Source organism: Photinus pyralis, unplaced genomic scaffold (assembly GCF_008802855.1).
Source record: "Photinus pyralis isolate 1611_PpyrPB1 unplaced genomic scaffold, Ppyr1.3 Ppyr1.4_LG2, whole genome shotgun sequence".
Taxonomy (NCBI): Eukaryota; Metazoa; Arthropoda; class Insecta; order Coleoptera; family Lampyridae; genus Photinus; species Photinus pyralis.
The window spans coordinates 52,277,219-52,291,756 of NW_022170403.1; the positions used below are offsets into that span (position 1 = coordinate 52,277,219).

General features: G+C 38.3%; 2 protein-coding genes across 5 annotated transcripts; one reads left to right on the top strand and one right to left on the bottom strand.

The window, feature by feature from the left end:
• Positions 1-8,277: 8,277 nt before the first annotated feature.
• LOC116164096 lies at positions 8,278-10,689 on the bottom strand. The gene has a single exon (XM_031478222.1). It carries the CDS (start codon positions 10,687-10,689, stop codon positions 8,278-8,280), a length of 2,412 nt encoding a protein of 803 aa, XP_031334082.1.
• A 1,323-nt stretch (positions 10,690-12,012) lies between these two features.
• Positions 12,013-14,018, top strand: LOC116164295. Of its 4 annotated transcripts, none has more exons than XM_031478447.1 (10): positions 12,013-12,389; positions 12,440-12,745; positions 12,807-12,911; positions 12,967-13,005; positions 13,060-13,128; positions 13,204-13,242; positions 13,297-13,365; positions 13,417-13,488; positions 13,545-13,592; positions 13,655-14,018. In XM_031478447.1, the coding sequence occupies exons 2-10, from the start codon at positions 12,567-12,569 to the stop codon at positions 13,992-13,994; spliced, it is 960 nt and encodes a 319-aa protein (XP_031334307.1). In that variant the 5' UTR covers positions 12,013-12,389; positions 12,440-12,566; the 3' UTR covers positions 13,995-14,018. The 4 variants fall into 4 exon arrangements, with proteins under 4 accessions (XP_031334307.1, XP_031334305.1, XP_031334304.1 ...); XM_031478445.1 differs by having other exon boundaries at positions 12,013-12,147; positions 12,211-12,745; XM_031478444.1 differs by having other exon boundaries at positions 12,013-12,745.
• Positions 14,019-14,538: the final 520 nt, after the last annotated feature.

Consider the following 14,538-nt stretch of genomic DNA (forward strand, 5'->3'; position numbering starts at 1 on the left):
ATCGCAACGGAGATGATGATGATGATGATACTCCCTCGCCTCCCCACATTGAAAATATACATAATAAAGTGATCGAAGAACGTTTAATCGATTGTACTTCGTACGATCTCCTCGATGGTCAGTTCGCTGAAGTAGGTTACAGTACACACCTTAACCTTACACCAGTTCTACGAATCGCTTGCTCCTCCGACGATGCTATAGTGATGGTGAAGGAGGATTGGGAAACGCTTCTAAGGTGGCAAACATACCTTGAAATGAAATTTCTTCGATCGCATGAAATTGAAGGTCGTATTAATTGGTCTAATGTTAAAGAAGAGGAAGATATCGAATATGAGGAAAGTTCTGAATCACTTACTAACAATATTACAATTTTTTATAATTGGCAATCGGTGAAGGATGCTGAGAGAATGTTAAAGAGTGTGACAATTCGACGCGGGAACCATTCCTGCACAATGAACAAGAACGACATTGAAGAGTTTTTCAACCTAAAAGATATTATCAATTATCGACTAGAATTATTGGAATCTTACGCGCTGCCCTCTTTCTATCAAAACATCATTGAAGAGGTGAATAACTATCGACACTTTCGGAAAATGGAATTTGGTGACGATGGGGACAACGATGACATCTATCGCGATATTGAGAATGTGTTAAATTATAAGTACAATGTAAATTCTCATAATACAGTTTGCATGATGGAAATCCTACACTATCGACCTACTTATTTAATGTATCACATATATCGACCTCAGTAAACGTTATTACTTTATTTGAGCATTTTCTTTTGATGGATGGTTTTCTATAAATATCGCAACCAATTGCTACACGTCAACAATGTTGAATCGGAAGCGGAAGTGTACGGGTGGGAGTGGCTTGGTTAATACTCTCATAAACAAACTTCCAGTTGAGCTACATATTCCAGGCTATCAGTATTGCGGACCTGGCACTAAATTAGATAAAAGGTTAAAGCGAGGCGATCCCGGAATAAACCCGCTAGACGCTCAGTGCAAAGAGCACGACATTAGCTATAGGGATAACCAAGACTTGGAAAGACGACATCAAGCAGATCGCGTTTTAGAGCGGAAAGCTTGGGAACGGTTAAAAGCTTCCAACGCAAAGTTAGGTGAACGAGCTGCCGCTCTTACAGTAGGCACCATTATGAAAGTGAAACGAAAGTTGGGGATGGGAGTTAAGGGGAAGAAGAGCAGTTTATTGAACTTGCGTAGGAAGATTGCTAAGAAAATGAGGAAAAGCGGCAATACTGTGGATATAATAAAGTCAGCTGTTACGGCAGCAAATATGGCAGTAAAAAGTTTAGGTGGTAGGAAAAATGTAAGCGTGCCTAGAGTAATTCCCATACCAAAACAGGGAGGGTTTTTACCATTCCTGATACCCCTATTTGCTGGTCTGTCAGCAGTTGGAGCTTTAGCCGGCGGTGCTGCAGGCATTGCTAAAGCAGTTAATGCATCCCGTGACGCTCGTAAAATGCTAGATGAAACATCACGCCATAATCGCACGATGGAATCGATCGCTATAGGAAATAAAAGTGGCGGTGCGCTGTACTTGAAACCTTACAAATCGGGAGGCAGTTTAGCCTTGCATTTACGAAAAAAAAAAACTTCAAAAATTGCCCAAGCGGCCGTTGACAGATGTAGATCTACGTAAGCATGCAAGAGGGTGTGTACCATACTTTAGGGATGTGTTTATGCGAGATAGTATGCCTATATCGCCATGGAAAAATGAATCCGGTGTTATTAATTTAGATAACCAACGAGGGCGTGGCACTCATTGGGTGTCTTATAAAAAACGTGGTGAACGAGTGTGGTACTATGATAGTTTCGGTAATATTCCACCACCACGAGAAGTGATTGAGTATTTCCGCGACTGTAAAATTTATTATAATTACGGGCAAGAGCAACAATTTGGAACAACGAATTGCGGTCATCTGTGCTTAAAATTTCTGTATAAATAACACGCATTTTATCTCGGTACCTGTAGTCATAATGTCGACAACCTTCAGCATAGAGGGCGTTGGAAATACAGCCAGTCATGATTTTTATCCACCCATAGAACTTCCATCCGAGAAATTGTACGTAATAGGGGTGGTCGGTTTCTATGGCTGTAACAGTATTAGAAATATTCACGCGGGAAACGATAAATTCTATATTAGGAGAGGTGATAATTCCCACGGAATAGGAATTCCTCACGGTGCATACGAGTTGGAAGAGCTAAGCGCGTATATAAAAGCTCGCATTCCAAATCGCTTTAGTTTACGTACAAATAACAATACGCTCAAGTGCGAACTTAGCTGCGACTTTGATATAGATTTTACTCCAAGAGACTGCATAGGACGCATGATCGGTTTCGAATCGAAGATATTGGAAGCGAACGTTCTACATACATCTGCTTTAGATATACAAATCATTAAACATACCAACATTCACATAGAGTGCAATCTTATCCTATCCTATCGCAACGGAAATCCCGCTAAAGTACTTTATGAAATAGACGTTTCTGTTCCACCGGGTTACCGCTTAGATAAAATTCCCAGTAATACTCAATATTTGCAAGTAAATACCAGTAGAATTAGCAATATAACTATAAAGCTGACAAATCAAAAGGGTGAACCAATTGATTTCGGTGCAAGTGAGCCTTTTACAGTACGATTAGAGTTAAAAGAATATGGGGTTACGTATTAATCAAGGTCCACTGCCATCTTTCCTCAATACTATAAATAACCGAGGTAACCGGAAATCGACTTATTCTCAATCGGGACAGGGCCCGGGCACATTAACGCCTGCAGAAAAATATTTCTTGGAATCCATTGGTCTAAAAGTGCAAAATGGCGGCGGCTGCAGACTCGTTAAACGTCTTTCAAAACGCACGTTTTGATGAGACCATAATCAAGTCCGATATTCACACCTATCTCCCATACGGAGGATCTTCGAATTTTGGGCTTTCCAGTGAAATCCGTATATTAATTCAAAATCAAGAACTGATAACCGCCACGTACGATAGCTTCTTGTACATAGAAGGAAAAATTGAATGGAGTCAGTCACAAGAAGAGGGTGCCATTGCAAAAACATGCAACCTAACAAATAATTTCGCTCCATTCCTTTTCGAGGAAATTCGCTACGAGTTGGGAGGACAAAAAGTAGATGTGTGTAGGAATCCTGGAATTACATCCTCTCTGAAAGGATACATATCGTATACGTCTACTGAAAGCAAAGGAATGCAGCATTTGGGATGGTCACCCACAAACGAATCCGTTCAAGTAGATTACAACAAAAGCAACAAAGAAAAACATTTCGCTGTCTGTATACCGCTAAAACATTTATTCGGAAGCATGGAGGATTATCGTCAAGTTATTGTAAACATGCGACAAGAATTGGTGCTAATTCGAGCTAGAAGCGATACCGATTGTTACATGGGAACCGCCAACGATGCAGTAATATCGTTAACCAAAATTCAATGGAAAGTTCCGCACGTGACAGTTAGCGACAGTGCCAAAATCGGTCTATACGAACGGATTAATAAGGGTGCAACAATTACAATACCTTTTCGACAGTGGGAACTGTACGAATTACCCGCACTGAAACAGGCACAGTCGGATATATGGCCAATCAAGACCTCAACTCAATTAGAAAAACCGCGATGGGCAATTGTGGCATTTCAACGTAGCGGGAAGAAGTTTTCGCATGAGACAAGAGCGGGCGACTTCGATAACGTCAAAATTCGAAACCTAAAATTGCATCTCAACTCTGAAAGTTATCCGTACGAAGCGATGCATTTAGATTTTAATGCAAATAAGTACATAACGGCATATCAAAACTATGTAAACTTTCGACGAGATTATTATGCCAAGGATGAGCAAGACGCTCTGTTTGACTATTTGTATTTTAAAAGTTGTCCAATCTTTGTGCTAGACTGTTCAAAACAAAACGAATCTCTGAAGCATTCAACGGTAGATGTTAAGCTGGAAATGGGAGTCGATGGAGGCCTTCGAGGCGGGAACTGTTGCTTATTGTCTGATCCTGCACGATGCACTAGTTCAATACAATCCTTTGACTGGAGAAGTGAAAAAACTATAAGTTGTATTTTTTTTAATGTATAAATAAAATGTATTGACGAAAATGTTCGTAGTTTTATTTCAACCGTCTAAAATGAAGGTTGTGACGCAGAAGCATAAGCTGTCCATTCAAAATCTGGATACCTTTATAACGACAAATGTAGAGGGCAAAAAACATGGCGAGTTACTTCCAAATAGCGTAAGATGCTTAATCTGCGGGCCGTCTAATTGTGGTAAAACAAATACGATGCTCAGTCTGTTAACTGAGCCCAATGGTCTACGCTTCAAACACGTGTACGTCTATTCCAAATCATTGAATCAAGAGAAATATAAACTTTTGGGGGAAATTCTGCAGCCGATGAAGGATATTGGCTTCTTCACATTTAGCGAGAATTCCGACATTATGGAACCAAATGCGGCCAAACCTAATTCAATTTTTATCTTTGACGATATCGCTTGTGAAAAACAGGATAACATTAGAGCGTACTTTTCCATGGGTAGACATAACGCTATCGATTGTTTCTACTTGGGTCAGACGTATTCTAAAATTCCTAAACAATTGATTAGAGATAATGCTAACTTAATTGTCCTATTCGAGCAGGACGACTTGAATTTGCGACACATTTATGAAGATCACGTCGCTCCCATTGTAACTATGCCGCTGTTCCGAGAGATGTGCTCGGAAAGTTGGCGAACTCCGTATGGCTTTATGGTGATCAATAAGGATGCAGATGTGCAAAACGGTCGCTTCAGGAAAGGTTTCGATCACTATATAATACCATGAGACCGTGTTTATTGTTCAGTTGGAAATAAACGGCTGTCAAGTCAACAGCTTCCAAAAATAAACAGCTTATCAAGAAATAGGTCCCCTGTTCCCCCTGTTTATCTGTTACCTGTTCCCTTGATCGCATCATGGATAATAAGGAGATGGCCTTGAAAAGACGAATAGTTCAGGCTCGTAAAGCGATACAACAAAAGTACAATCGTCTCAAAGCGGATCGTTCTATTAGAGAACTGGAATTTGTACGAACGTATAAACCACTAATTCAACCGCTATCCCAGATCGTAAAGAAAATCGAACCACTGCCATCGGTGGTAACGAAAAAGGAGGAGCCAGAGGATGAAGTATTTACATCACCTTCCAAACGTTTATCACCCGCAAAAAGAAAGTCGCCACCACACCGTTCAACGCCTGCGATACCTTATTACTCGCGAGCGAGACGAAGGCCCTCTTCACTTACCGAGATTAGTCCTCTGGCTAGACTTCCCTACTTCCAAAAATATCCACCAACCGATATTAGCCCAATGGTTAGACCTTTTCGCCCCACGGCTACACCATCATTGAGACAGCCCCCATCATTTCTACAGAGTACAGTGATAGGAGAGCATCAACCAGAGGAAGAAGAAGAAGTGTCCTCTATCGCATCATCATCTGCTTCATTACTCGATATGCAAGGTTCGCAAGCTTTTTTGGAACAATACAACCACCTACCGCGTATATACGTCGAGCGCATGATAAGAGATACGAGTAATGCAATTGACACAACCTTTGGAATTCATTATAATGTTGAGACTGATAAGTGGACAATGGGCAACACACCGGTGATGATTAATGGTGACGATTTAATGATTAATGGCGTTCGATATAAGGGTACAGCAGGTCTATACGAACTTATCATTATGAATGAGCCGGATGAATCGCTAGTATCCAATCAGGATAGAAGTAACTATAAGCAGATAATAATAGCAACTCATGTCGCACGGCGCAATTACGATCCCACCGAGCAGATTCGTGGCAATAAGAGCAAAAAGTATACGCTCATAATAAAGCCTCTATTAAAGGAGGAGGAAGATGCGAAGAGGGGGCGTACGAAATCCGGAAGCGGTATTACTCTATTCAAGGAAGTCGATCGACCGATCGAATACAAATACTGGAATAGCGTACATGAATTGATTCGTGATTTAGAGGTTTTATGGGGTGAAAAAATGGCCGGCAACACTGATGTAAAAAATGACATAATATCAATCGTGGAAGAGATGTACGAGGAGGGTTACATACAAAAGCCCACGCAGCGATTTTTACGTCAACTAGTATAAATACCCCTTTTCAGTCTTTTTGATTACATTCACCATGGATAAATTCGGACGTTCGCATACCCATGCTCAATTTGGAAAACTGCTAAAGACAAAATTTTCCATTACTGACGATACGATAAATGTGGAAAATAAGAGACTAAGTAATGTTGCGGATCCTATTGAACGACATGATGCCCTAACCTTACAACACTACCTATCAACAAGACTAAATCTCAACGAAAACCGGTTAATGAATGTAGGCGAACCAATAGACGACGGCGATGCCATAAATAAGGGATTTTTCACATATTATATGCAGATTGCGAAAGCACCTGTAGACGGTCTTCGCAATTACGTGGAGGTACTAGAGGAAGAGCTGAAAGCGGTCAAAGAAACATTGCATAAAGTAATAAAGGATGCAGCAGGTGGTAAATGAGCTACATAAAGCTGCGCGCAAAAACTTTCCACGTAGACGTACCGTTATTAAAGGGTATGATGATCTTTGGCAAGCAGATTTGGCCGAATTCATACCCTACGCTAAACAGAATAAAGGCTACAAATACATACTGGTAGTTATCGATTGCTTCTCAAAATATTTGTGGACAAGAGGATTGAAGACCAAAACGGGCGAGGAGTTAACAAAAGCCATGCAAGATATTTTCAAAACTACCAGGCGTAGACCGCAAAATCTACAGACCGATGCTGGGAAGGAATTCTATAACAAATCATTCGCCAAATTGATGACGGAAGAACGCATTAATCACTACTCCACGTACAGTACAAAAAAGGCTGCCATAGCCGAAAGAACAATTAGGACGATCAAAAATTATTTATACAGACAGTTTAGTCTCCGTGGAAAGTATGTATGGATTGATGCAATCGAATTGATCACAAATGGATACAATAATCGTAAACATCGAACAACGGGGATGAAGCCGATCGAAGTAAAGGTCGACACGCAGCTGAATGTCTACAACCACATCAAGCTTTTCAACAAAAGATATCGATTTAATGTTGGCGATGTAGTTCGAATTAGCAAGTTTAAATCTATATTTGCTAAAGGCTACACATCCAACTGGTCTAGTGAACTATTCAAAATTGTAAAAGTACAAATAACCAACCCTGTGACATATTTGTTGGAAGACATGAACGGGAAACCTATACTTGGAGGATTCTACGAGCAGGAACTCCAAAGCGCAAAATATTCCGACGTATACTTGGTAGAAAAGGTACTACGACGGAAGAAAGATAAAGTGTATGTCAAATGGTGGGGATTAGACGAAAGATCTTGGATTGATAAGAATAACATTGTGTTGTGAGCTTATTGGTTGTAAAATAAAAAAGTCAATAAAAACATTTAGTCTTTTATTTACCATACAACATATTTTTTTACAGGTTTTTTTTTCCTATCACTATCATCTGTACTCATTATTTTTAAAAGTAACTCATACGTCTTCTTATAATCCATTAATTGGGTGGATGGCCAGATTGCAGAATCTGGCCCACAAGTCCAGCCAAGAATTGCGTTTGAATCACCTTCTCCTTTTTGTATATTTCCCATTATCCATCGGTAAATTTGTTTATGACGAGTATCTTCATAAGGGTTAAATTTGCATTCGATACTTTTCTCTATACATATATCGATAAACATTTCTAGAGCATTGACATTAGCGTACTGTGCAGATTCACATATACTTTCGTTTATCACACAAATAATATTTCTATGAACAGCCTTTGAATTAAGTAAATTGGTTATATAGATTTTGATATTTAATGGTAAGCTATCTACTATTTGATTGCCACTAATTTTTGATGAACTTATAACAGAGTCAACTAACTTATCTAGTTCAAGCTTCCTATCTACAAGTAATCTAATACTGTCTGGACTTATATTTCTAAAAGTAGCACACCAACTGAAACATTCGTCCGGTAAGACCAGGTTCTGTAAAATTTCATTAATTAAAGCATAATTTTGCACGGACGGAATTTCCAAAAGAGCTCGTTTCAAGAATTTTTTATAAACTGGAACAGAAGTGTAATGTAATTCATGCTCCAACTGAATTTTCAAATTTTCATGGTTCATGATGTGGCGGATGTATTCTGAAATGTAAAAAAGGGGCTGTGAGACATTGTCAATGACATTTGAATCCCCAAGGACGGGTATCAATGTTATTAGCACAGATAACACGTTTGTCATCGTGAGGACTCAATACTACTTTCTCCTGCTTCAACGTAAATACTGTATGTTTTTTTGAACGAATAAGATGCTGACTTCGTTTTATAATTAGAACGTTAAACAAAGCGTTCTTGTAATCATTTAGAGTAATTTCTCTGATGCTAGTCGATGTCGAGCCTTTAGATTTTTTGGTCAGTTTTCCCTCTACTTCATAAGCGTACATCTTAGCACGAAGTCCTACGAATTCGGTCATAATGTGTCCATGATTTTCATCTTTCATTAGACCGGGGATTTTTTTATTGACTAATGGAATCCCATATTCATTATTGATATCATAATTTGAGGTATCAAATCGATGTATATCATCTTTTATATTCTCGTATATATTGGGAACTGTAAAATAGTATATTAGGCTATCGGTATCTGTATACAGAAGTTTTGTTTTATCTTTAAACTGTTTGAGAATGTAGTTATAATGAAAGTCATAGAGAAACGTTTTTGATATATCTAAAACGGCAAATCCCGCGTATATTGGTTTATTGAAAAATATCTCTAACCTATCCATCTCTATTATAACCATATCCTTATCAAAAATGGTACAACTGCTAAAGTTTGGCTTCGCTATATACGCACGGGCTCCATACCTTCCCTCCCATTTGGTTAATAGTTTCACATCTTTGTATTTTCGCACGTTCTCCATAAGTTTACCATAGACGCAATTAATCATTAATTTGTAAAATTCTATTTCAAACATATTTTTCGCTTGTTGCCTCATGCGAGTGTTTAATTCAATATACTTTTTCAGCCACGGTGATTGCTTAAACTGTAATACTCTATTTATTTTTATCAACTTTAACCCATGTTGTACGTACATCTTTAAATTTCTATAATGAACTACGTAGTTGTGCTTTGGGTACAAGGTAAGCATTAGTTTCTTTAATTTTGAGTTATTTGGCACTAGATGCTCTGGGGCCAAAGGTAAATCAGAATGTAATCTGTGGCATTCCAAAGGATACTCTAAATCACAGTCTACAATATAACCAACGTCTGAATCATCAGGATGGTTTAGAATATCTAAATTTTGAATGTCATCTACAAAGGAAAAATCGCTGCAAGGCAAGAATTCACACATTGAGGCACCATAAAGGTTATTAATATCATAATACATTAAATAGGTCGTCTCCAGGTTAGGATTATATTTTTCTTTCATGTACGGGTTATTGGCCTTCGCGTATCTCATTGAACATTGTGCTACACCTCCTCTTATACCACTTTCAATAAACATCATTTGATCAATGTCACTTAAAAGTTCTAATTTAACGTCGGTGACTTTAAGCATTGCGTCAAATGCCAAACCCGGGGCGGTGTAATAATGTAACGGATCTAAGCGATAGGTACGCAAACAAGTCTCCCTAAAATTTTCAAAGATATCCGCCAAAAGGAGAACGTCCGTCATCAAATAGAGATCAGAATATTGACCTAAGGTTTTAATTTCGAACGCGTTCCAAATGTGATTCGCATGTTCATAGTCCGCTTCGCTCACAGCTTCATTTTTTAATTGACTAAAAAATGCATCTCGAGTTGGTAACACTGTCTCATTTAATTTCTCCCACGAATCAACGTAATCATATGGAAACACTCCCTTTCGAGTTAACAAATGGAATTCATTTGCATTACGACAATGCGCTCTAGTAATAGTTTTCTGCTCATTATCTAAATACGAAGATAGCTTATCTATACTACTGCTCATAAATCTAAAGGAATCGATAAATCGAAAATCTATGTTAGTGTTCTGCACATGCTTCGTGAAAGAAATATATTTTTCTTTGTTTAAAGGTAAGAGTTTAATTCCGCCAGGAAAGCCGATAGCGAGTTCTCGAATAAAAAAATGGGCATCGTATCCGCTTAAGTTATGGAAAACGACTGGTATAACATGGGAGTGGTTAAAGTTCAAATTACATGCCTGGTGAGCCGCCCCTCTGTACCGCCCCGTCATATGATGGTGATCGCGTACTTTAATTTGATCTTCGGTAAAAGGTTTCTCGCAAATGTGACACACTATAGCGTTCAAATAGTTTTGCATCTGATGAGGACTAAGAACTTCCATGGGAACAATAGTATTCACAATTTCATTTGCCCAATCGGCAATCTCGCGCAATCGTTTAATAAACCATTGAATACAATCAGGTCCTCTGTATGAAAACAATTTCGAAAGCGACTCATCATACGAACACTTAAGGTAAAAGGCAATACTAAAGGGAGTATGCTTTTGGTAAAATGTTGTGTTAGCATTTGGAAGATTGACTTTATCACATTTTTCCAAGATGCACTCAAGGTCTGAATAAATAGTAAATGCCACCTTCTCCATGTTAGAATAATGTGTGAATTTTAGAATCCTTTCCGAGTCATTAGGCAGTCGAATGGAGCACTTATTGACTTGATGACATTTAAGCGTATGCTTTTCTAATAAATCACTCGTTGAAAAGTGGTTCAGACAAATATTGCAGAAGAATTTCTTATGTCCTCTACGAGATAGTTGGGAAGATAACAACGCTGACATATTTTTAATCCATGCAAAATGATAGTAACAGTTATTGGTATTGAGGACTTTATTCCTTTGATCAGAAACCAACACCAATAAATTGATAGTTTTTCTATTATCAACTTTACCACTTAACATAAAAGGAAATATATTTCTCTTAACTATGCAATATAAGTTAATGGAGATATCATTCATGTTCTCAAATTTTTTAATATCTGTTAGTTTAATGGGGAATTTGATAGATCCACGATTTAATACTTGGTCAAAATGAGGATAACTACTTACTCTATCGGCATTTTTATTAACGGGATGCAATGCTGCGACTATTGACCACAGAAAACAAAACTGATCATTATTCTTTACGTTAATAACTGCTCTCTTAGCGGCTATAAAAGGAGGAACTTTGACGTATGTTGAAAACCCTCCCTTAATGGGTACGTACTGATTAATATTGATTTTCAGATTTACTATATCCGATAAGGCCCACCCAGAGTTCTTTTCGGAGAAATTCTCCAACTTTGTTTGAATTTTATCGAAAACGTTTTCATTGTACCATTCCCTAAGATTAGTACCGATGTCAATCGGAGCATTTTTGGTCTGGAATGTTTTCAAGTCTATAATGCTAGTTTGAGGATGAATAAAATTGCAAGTTAAAATGACGTTTACTTTTAACATGGATCTTGCTAACGCTATCTTAATTTGGCGTAAAAAACTATCGTACGCATGATTTAGAAAAATTAGGGGATCCTTATAACCAAAATTAACAATAACACCAGTAATTAAACGGCCATTGAAGCAGGAGTCTAATGTGTACCACGCTAGTTTACGTGATCGACTTTTATTGATGACATCGATCCCACAACCCCTTTTTTTCGTGGAAAAATTCTTTAATCGCTCTTGTAACGTAGCCAAATAGCTTTTCAAGAGCGCCAAATTAGATTCAAGTCTCGAAGAATTTTCATTCGGATTATTGAAATGAACTTGATTGACAATAGCTCTTTGCAATATTCGAATGTTGGTTTTCGCGATTGAAATGTGTTTAACAATTTCAGATTTCTTTTTTAAGAGATTTGCCGAATGTCGGGTTAGGTTAACGATCTCACTGCTTATACTCGAAACAGATTCCATACTTACTATGCTGATCAAAGGGTTTTAATTATCCAAGATTTTAATCTGTGTAAATCCTAGAAATGTTGCACTCATAAGTTATCCGACACTAGTGCGATTAGCTGACCACGATCCTAGATGTCACAACTGAGATACTGCTCGAATGATACTGTATACGTAAGTGAACCTGAGAACAGGAACAAATTCTCTTTATAAGGTGTATTGCAAATGTTATTGCAGGTGAATGCTCCACTTTTTCTGTTACTTAGAATTTTCTTATCGGCAGGTGTGCGCTTTGACCGTCAACCTGCCTGAGAAAAAGTCTACGTTCCCACGAGAGTTTATGATAACGTTAACATTTTCTCGTAAGTGTAAACCTGAGAACAGAAACGGATTCCCTTTCATAAAAAGATGGAAAGGTTACTTCAGGTGCATGCCCTACTGTTACTTAGAATTTTCTCATCGGCAGATGTGGACTTTGACTGTCAACCCGTCTGAGCAAAGTTTACGTTCCCGCGGGAGAGTTTATGCTAACGTTAACAAAATATTCTCGGTATATACCCGTACATGTCTTACATGAATCAGTTTAGAGTTCGATGCAAATCGCTATCATGTCGGCGGCAAAACGTGTAAAATTATCTACGAAAAAGAGTGCACCAAAAGCGAGTGGTAGTTCTTCAACAACGACAGTACCGAAAAATACAAAAACTGCCGAAAAACCTCTTCCGCAAGAAGCTATCATTAATTTAGTGGACGAGGATGGTCCAACTGAGAGGTAAATATGATTTTTGTGCAATTATTTCATGAAGATACTAAAATGAACTTTTATTTTTTAGAATAACAACAACAACGACTCATCTAAGAAACAGCGCGTTTAATACCTTGGATGAGTTGCTGGATCAGTTGGATGGAAACATCCACCACGTGTACGCTCCCCAAAGGTAAAACATTCGCAATACCAAAATAACATGAAATTAATATTTTTTTTCCTTTTAGAGTGGACAACAACATAAAAGGCACCGTCAATAACATGCAGTAAGTTAAAAGCGCACCGAAGTATTTTTTTATACCTTTAATTTATATTTGCAGACATTATCAAACCACCACCAGCCTACAGCCGGCTCAAACAGCACCGCAATCGACAAGTTACCAGTTACAGTAAGTTGCATTGAAGAAGAGTAATTAACCTAACTTTGTCAAAATAACATGAAATTAATATTTTTTTCCTTTTAGAGTGGACAACAACATAAAAGGTACCATCAATAACATGCAGTAAGTTAAAAGCGCACCGAAGAAACTTTTAATACCTTTAACTTATATTTGCAGACATTATCAAACCACCACCAGCCTACAGCCTGCTCAAACAGCACCGCAATCGACAAGTTACCAGTTACAGTAAGTTGCATTAAAGAAGTGTAATTAACCTAACTTTAATATTTATTTCAGTATTCCAGAGGGGACCGCCCGTGTGCTACAACATATTATAATACCACCGCCACCACCACCGGCAGAGCCGCAGTAAGTTGCATTCTCTTAAAAGAAAAACGACTTCTATGAATTTATTTTGCTTTCAGACTACAAGGAGCACAACAACAACAGACGAGTACCGTCGGTCAATCTCAGTAAGTTATTTTGAAAGTGTAATGAAAAGAAAGTTCTAACATTCCTATTCTCTTTGTTACAGGCATGCACAAAAGGACATGAAGCTTCTGAGGGAGGTGTTCGAACAAAGCTTCTATGAGACGATCTCCCAGCCTCCTTCAGAAACTGGAGAAATAATTCCACCGATCCAACTTCCAACAGCCGTCGTTCCCTCATGGATTGAACCTGCAACACCCCGTGAATTGGCGAAGGCGTCGCTTGCATGGTTGCAACAGAAGGCTCCTGAATACATGCAGCGGTACGAAGACGCGCAAAAGGCAACGAGGAGGCTGGAAGAGGAGCTCGATGCAGCGCGCCTCACCGAACGACGGCTGGGCGAAGAAATGACTTATATGAACAAATTTATTAATTTTTTGAAATAACAAATTGTAAATAATAAATGTAGTTTAGATGGATAATTTTATTTAAAATGGTAAAACGAGCAACCCATAACTTCCCTCCTTGAGTATTAACTATGAGAGTAAATAGTTCCATTTAACGTTAATCGTATAGAAAGAAGCGTAAAGCGTACTTCCACAATCTCTGGACCTGGAGCATAGTAAAACGAGCAACTCATAATTCGTCTGAATATGAGAGTTCGATTTTACCAGTACATAATATCGTAAGTTTATTAGTGATCGCATAGAGAAAGTCTGCTAACTTCCACGATCTTGCATATGTTGAGAATGATAAAACGAGCAACTCAATTCGTTTGGGTATGAGAGTTCGATTTACCAGTTCATAATACGTAGGTGATCGCATAGAAAGAAGTGTAACTTCCACGATCTTTGCATAAATGTGAAGAATGAGAGTAGCTGGGGAACACGGCGGATCTTAATGAGATTGACTTAATACATTCTCTAATAAGGTACCGACCGTATACTTTTAATACACCGCGCTTTTACGGTCGCCCGCGCTAAACATCAT